This window comes from Festucalex cinctus, chromosome 9 (genome assembly GCF_051991245.1).
Source record: "Festucalex cinctus isolate MCC-2025b chromosome 9, RoL_Fcin_1.0, whole genome shotgun sequence".
Taxonomy (NCBI): domain Eukaryota; kingdom Metazoa; phylum Chordata; class Actinopteri; order Syngnathiformes; family Syngnathidae; genus Festucalex; species Festucalex cinctus.
This window is the reverse complement of record NC_135419.1, coordinates 3,076,314-3,082,331: the sequence shown is the minus strand read 5'-3', so window position 1 is coordinate 3,082,331 and position 6,018 is coordinate 3,076,314. Positions and strand designations below refer to the sequence as shown.

General features: G+C 38.9%; 1 protein-coding gene across 1 annotated transcript; it reads right to left on the bottom strand.

Moving 5' to 3' along the window:
- Positions 1-412: 412 nt before the first annotated feature.
- On the bottom strand, positions 413-5,974 carry sybl1 (synaptobrevin-like 1). The gene is made up of 8 exons (XM_077532670.1): positions 5,806-5,974; positions 5,379-5,544; positions 4,973-5,030; positions 4,615-4,752; positions 4,222-4,312; positions 2,091-2,158; positions 1,887-1,979; positions 413-1,402 (listed from the first exon to the last, which is right to left on the bottom strand). Exons 2-8 carry the CDS (start codon positions 5,522-5,524, stop codon positions 1,337-1,339), a joined length of 660 nt encoding a protein of 219 aa, XP_077388796.1. The 5' UTR covers positions 5,525-5,544; positions 5,806-5,974; the 3' UTR covers positions 413-1,336.
- Positions 5,975-6,018: the final 44 nt, after the last annotated feature.

Genomic DNA, 6,018 nt, shown 5'->3' with positions numbered 1-6,018 from the left:
AGTTCGCAATGCCAGTTTTAATTCATAAACCTGATGCTGAAAATGGTTTTGGAATTTGTCTGTGACATAATCTCGTTTTATACAAAAATATACCAACTGGTTACTCCTCTCATATACTAACTTTTTTTTTTTTTTTTTTTTTTTAACACTTTTACTTTTTATAAACAACCTGCTCAGGCCTTACAGGTGGAAATTAGCTCATGCTATACCTGGCACCATAAGTATGTTTTCTGACTTTGTCTTGGTGAATGTGTTGTGCGTTGTCCCTGTTGAAACAAATGCATACGATACCATATCAGCAAAACATCAAGTTGTCATTGGCAAAAGTGTTGAACTGTAAATATTTACATTTTCCAGTTTTTAATATGTAAATCTGGCTTAATTTGTTATACTGCTGCAGGCATCAACCCCATAATAGCATCAGGTTTTATTTCAAATCATGATGTACAGTTATTAAATACTTCCATGATTATAAACAATATGAACACACGAAGACCACACTATAAGCAAAAGACAAAAAGGGGCATTGTTATGTGACCTTCAAAAATAAAATAAAGTCAACAGGACTTTGTCAAATGGAAAAACAAAACAAAACACAACCATCCATGCCGCTTATCATCACATTTTGAATTAGTACATAATTGCCACCAATCATCAGTTACATGCCAGATATTTAATATTACATACATAATCATTCAGATGTACGATATTTTTTGTATAATATTCTGCATATTTGTTTAGTATTCTGATTTACAGCATTTACTGAAAGATATACTATGTGATTATGGGGACACAAAGATTTACAACATCTATGTTTGATATTTCTAGGACCCCGGTTTATTTGTTAATACTAATATTAGTATTCAGTAAAGGGACCAGGGACAGTGTCTGGTCGCTCTTGTCCACATTACTGTAGCTTGTCGTTTCAATTACATCAAGGCTCATCAGTGCACATTAATGAACAAGCATGTAAATAAAGTCATCTTTTGGTGCTATCAGTTTGAATGGAAGAAACACGGATGCAGTGAAAGTGCTACAAATCAGACAAAGTGCTACAAATCAAACGGACAAAAGAGTTGAAGACGAAACTACAGTGCTGCAATCAGTTGTAGGCCAGCTTGCTGCTGTCCGTTTGGGTGGTACGAGTGGAGGACTTGCTCTCCTGAGGGTAAAGTGTACACTATCAAAAGCAGCAGTGGGAGCACGTGTCTTTCAGGTGAACTGAGGCGAAAGTAAAGCAAGCATAATGTCCTTTTTCTGTCCATTGGCAACCACGACTCAAAAGGCGCTTCACTCCTTTTTCCAAATCAGCCCATATTTCATGCCCATGGTCTTCTCATTTGACACAAGTGGGCCAGGAGAGGCCGCCACAGGAAGCAGACACAATAATGTAAATGACCACCTGAAAGAGGCAGAGAGAAATACGTTCATTTTCAAAAGTGACATTGTTTGTACACTACGTATATATCACAATAGCAATGTCTTTACAGAAACGGTAGCTAACCTAATCTAATGTCAGCTTATGCTCCTCCGGCAGGGCACATTAAATGCTTATTTCCGAAAGATGCTACTCCAAAGCAGTATCGCTAATGCAGTTACATTAACCTTTATTTGATCTTATAAAAATAAATAAATTAATGAAAAATAAAACCTTCACAAGCTAACCATCTCTTGGATTGCGTGCATTACAGTTGACCAACCATCTGTGGAGTACTTTTGGGTGTTTTTTTTTTTAGCTGTCTCTTTATTGCCATTGTCCGATGCCCACCTTCAAATCATAAACATCTCCTACAAACATGGTGCAAAGCAGTAATCATCCCCTCCAAAGTCCTAAAGTCAAAGTCAATAAAATCACAGAAACAACCATATGAGCTACAGTTACTCACCAGGCACACCAAGACAATAACCAAGGTCAATTTGAGGTTTTTCATACACATGGCTCTGGCCAAATTACGACTTGTGGTCTTGAACGTGACAGACTAAATTGAAAGCAGGAAAGGAATGTCAATCACTTTACATAAATAGCCAGCTCTTATTAAGTATACACCAGCAAAAAATAAAATAAAAATAAATAAAGACAAAATACTTACAGAATCAACCAGATTTTCTGTCTTGTCAATCAACAACTCCAGTTTCTCACCTCTCCGAGCAACCAAATCTGCAAAACATATGAGGAGATAATAAAGATATAGATAATAAAGAAATATTTTACTAAGGACTTGCTCTTGCTCAACCAATTATCAGAAGACTACTTTTTATTTTTACTTTAGTTATATTATTCTAAAGTACCAATACTCTTCCTTGAGCACACTTTTTACATACTCTGCCAACCTCTGATTGCCAGGGAAATAAATCTTTTTTTTTTTTTTCTTAATCAGTAATGGATTTTACTTAATGCATGCATTACATTATAAATCAACTTCTAAACTTCGCTCGGACAGGTAAGGACGTTTTTATAAATGTGGCAGTTTAACCATAGAATGGATTCTTCTGATTTAAATCATTAAAGGAACACTTTACTTATTGATCCATTTTTAGCAGCAAAAAGTTGCTACTTTTTCAATAATTAATTTGGTGACGTGATTATTTTTTTATGTACATTTAATAACTTTTAAACCGATGTTAAAATGAATCGAACGCCGGCATGTTTGTTACACGTGACTAAATAACCCGGATGTTTACGTCACTAGTGTGTAAACGCTACACTATGGAAGCACTATGCAACGCAGCCGTGCATCTCGCGTCAAACCCGGAAGGATTAAACCTTATCGCTTCGAGCCAACACGACAAAATAACTCTACCGAAGGAAAGTCTGCCTTGGATGTGAAAGTTGTGGCGCCAGATGGTCTTTTCGGGCACAAAATAAACTTTGACGAACGAGTGAATCAGGCGGGGGGTGAGTGGTGTTCGTGCGGGAGCTGCACATGAATGGACAATCCGCAAATGAATGTGTGCTGTCTGGAAATGAAAAAACTCGAGGATCGGTTCCTTGCGGACAATCTCAACTGCATCCTGGAACATCAGACATTCAACATGGCAATACTAAATAGACATTCTCAGGATAGCTTTGGTTGCGATGAAAGATGTGAAGAAGAAAAGTCTTGGAGGAGCAAATATCCAACAGGTAATGTGACACACAGTACGAGCAATGCAAAACGTGTGGAACTGACGAAATATTTCAGGAAAAAGAAAAAATAGTAAAATTAAATGTATCGTCGTTACAGCACCCAACCTCCCCTAGCTGTTTTTTTTTTTTCTTTTTTTGCGGAGCGTCCCACTGCGGTCAGGCCAGCCGCCACTCGAAAAGACGAAGTCAAGCCAGCCGCCCCAACGATTGTTAATACTGTGCATTACGGTAACGTGCCGACGTGCCCCTGCGTTGGCCACCTTCAAATGAATTATGAAATAAAACAGTCCGTGCAGTATAATAACGAATGCCCCCCCACCCCCGAAACATGCCTACCTTTCGCTTTACATTTGCTTCGCTTCTCCGAGATCTTTCAGTGGCCGTAGGGAGACTTCGATTTGTGCCGGCTGTTGTGAGAGTGAGCTCCGTGTTGCTAGCAGAAGTAGCCGCCAGAGATCCTCCATCGGCTTGATTATTTCCCACGTCTGGTTCTTTAAAGATACTCGGTACTGCGTTGGGCTTTAGTATTAGGCGTGTGGCGTACCCCATCTCAAATTGTAACATATTTTGTATGTAAGTCCTCATGCCTGAAATGTTCGCTGCGCGCACGCCTGCTTGTCCTTCTACTCATGTCGGTTTTTTTTTTTTTTTTTTTTTTTTTTTTTTTTTAGGGGGTCTCGCGGGTTTTTCCTTGCCGACGCCTTGCAAAATTTTGCAATACACAAAGGCATAAGTGACAGTTTGTGTCCTCCCCGTTGTTATGTCTGCGTGAACTACTGTTCGCCAAGCGAGTATACACACTAGTGACGTCACCACTCGGGGGCGTTGCAACACGGAAGTACTTCTATGTTGAAGAAAAGTTAAATAAATCAATATAAGGGTGTATTCTTCAGCTCTTATGCATTTTTCGTAGCTAAACTAACTATTTACTGCCGATCAAGCCATACATGTAAAATTAAAGGAGCCTTCCTTTAATTAAAAACAAATCAGAGATTGACTAACATGACAGATTGGATTGTGTTTGGTCTTGGAGGGGCCACAGTATATACAAACATAAGTCAAAACACAACCCTCTACATTGATGAGACACACACCGATATTGCGAACCATAATGCCCTTCAGGTCATCCACGTGCATCTGTGTTTCAGTAAGCCGATCTGATCCCCGGGGATCCGAGTGGTGTTTCTGCACAGAAAATTGCATATAATATGAGAACACACATACTGTAATTTCTCCAGAATAACACTCACGCAGGTGTTTTATTTTCCAAAACTTGTTTTACACATATGGCAACGTGTTGCTTGGAAGCATTTCATATTTATTTAGCCTAACAAAATGAATAAAAAGCACTGCTGAAACTATATCAGTGGTATTATTAATGAGATATGAAAGCTACACAAGTAGAGGTAAGATTCACTGAGGGAAAAAAAAAAAAAAAGACAGCAAAAAATAACTAAAAATTCTCAGAATATTGTTGTCATATTCACCATCTGGGCAGCTAGCGTCGCTGAAAACTCGCTGTTCATGGCGTACGGCAGGGCTGTTTGTGCTCGTGAGCCATATGTGGTCTGAAAGCGCCTCTTGACCTCACTGAGGAAGCTGAATGCACGAGACCTTTCAAAGTCCTTTTGCACACACACACAATGCGTAAGAATAAATACATAACACATAATCTGAAATGAGAGACATGCGACCCTCCCATACACTGAAAATAACAAGTGCTGTGAAAAACACATTACTGTACAATAATTGCATGTGTTTTATTGCATGTCTTGTCTTGCAAAGTGGCTCAGGGGTCAAGCAGGTTATACAGAATATTAAATGATGACATGAACCAATACTTACATCATCAGTGATGCACAGGTATATGATTCTGTCATGGCAGATGTAATGGAAGAGATAACTGAAAGACAAGAGGGTATTAAAGAATATTATTTCATATTCTATCACATATGGTTAAAGAATCCTGCTGGAAAAAAGCAGTGGCTCTTTTTTCTTCCCAATGAAAAAAAAAATGAAACTCTTTCTTTAATTGTCAAAGTGCTTGTTTGAGGCCACATAGTTTATATACCATGCTCTCATTTTATACTGATTCAGTAACTGATTTGGTCATAAAAAGTCACAAAATACATACATACATACATACATACACAGGCAAATGTGGTACTATAATGACAAGTACATGCCCCATGTCATTTACTGTGGGTGAGAGGATGCAAACTTTATGCGTGTGGAGCAAATGCACACCTACCTGCCATGACTGTAGGTCAATTTGTTATTCTCGGATGGAATTTTGGCAAGGATCTGTTCAGTTACTTCCAGGAAGTTCCCGCCACACCATGCATGTTTGGCTAGGACGGTTGTTCCTCGAGCCACCACGGCAAATAGAATTGCCATGGTCGCAATTGGCCACGGATCTGTCAACACAAGAACATGAAAAGATCGGAGGAGATGAACCTGAAACATCCGTGTATACTGTGTAGAACGTTTTTATCAAGGGTGACTGGCAATGTAAATGTCTGCGTCAACGTTCATATCAGATTGTAAATACAGTAAACAGCTTGAGGTGAGTTTGCTGACAGGAGGTACGCTACCACAAAGACAGCACTAGGCATTACGCATTTAATGCTGATCAAAATATGCGCTAATAGCAATAGAATGTCATATACAACACTTACTCCAAATCCTTGATTATAAGCGGCGTTCAAAGAAGCACATTTACACTAAAGAGCAACATCTCACAAGACTTCCGCACCTAGCAAATCCCTTTCGAGTGACTTCTGCTTTGTAACTAGCAGAAACTAATTCACTAGGTTAATTGGGTAATGTAGTTCATTGTACGTGTCATAAACGCAAGCTCCGTATAATTGACTACACTCATTCACTTCCTG

Coding starts and splice junctions, on each gene's coding strand:
- sybl1 (XM_077532670.1), bottom strand. CDS start 5,524: ATGGCAATTCTATTTGCCGTGGTGGCTCGAGGAACAACCGTCCTAGCC. Junction 2,159..4,221: donor CATTATGGTTCGCAATATCG/GTGTGTGTCTCA, acceptor TATGTTTTGCAG/ATTTGGTTGCTCGGAGAGGT. Junction 1,980..2,090: donor CAGAAAATCTGGTTGATTCT/GTAAGTATTTTG, acceptor CTTTCAATTTAG/TCTGTCACGTTCAAGACCAC.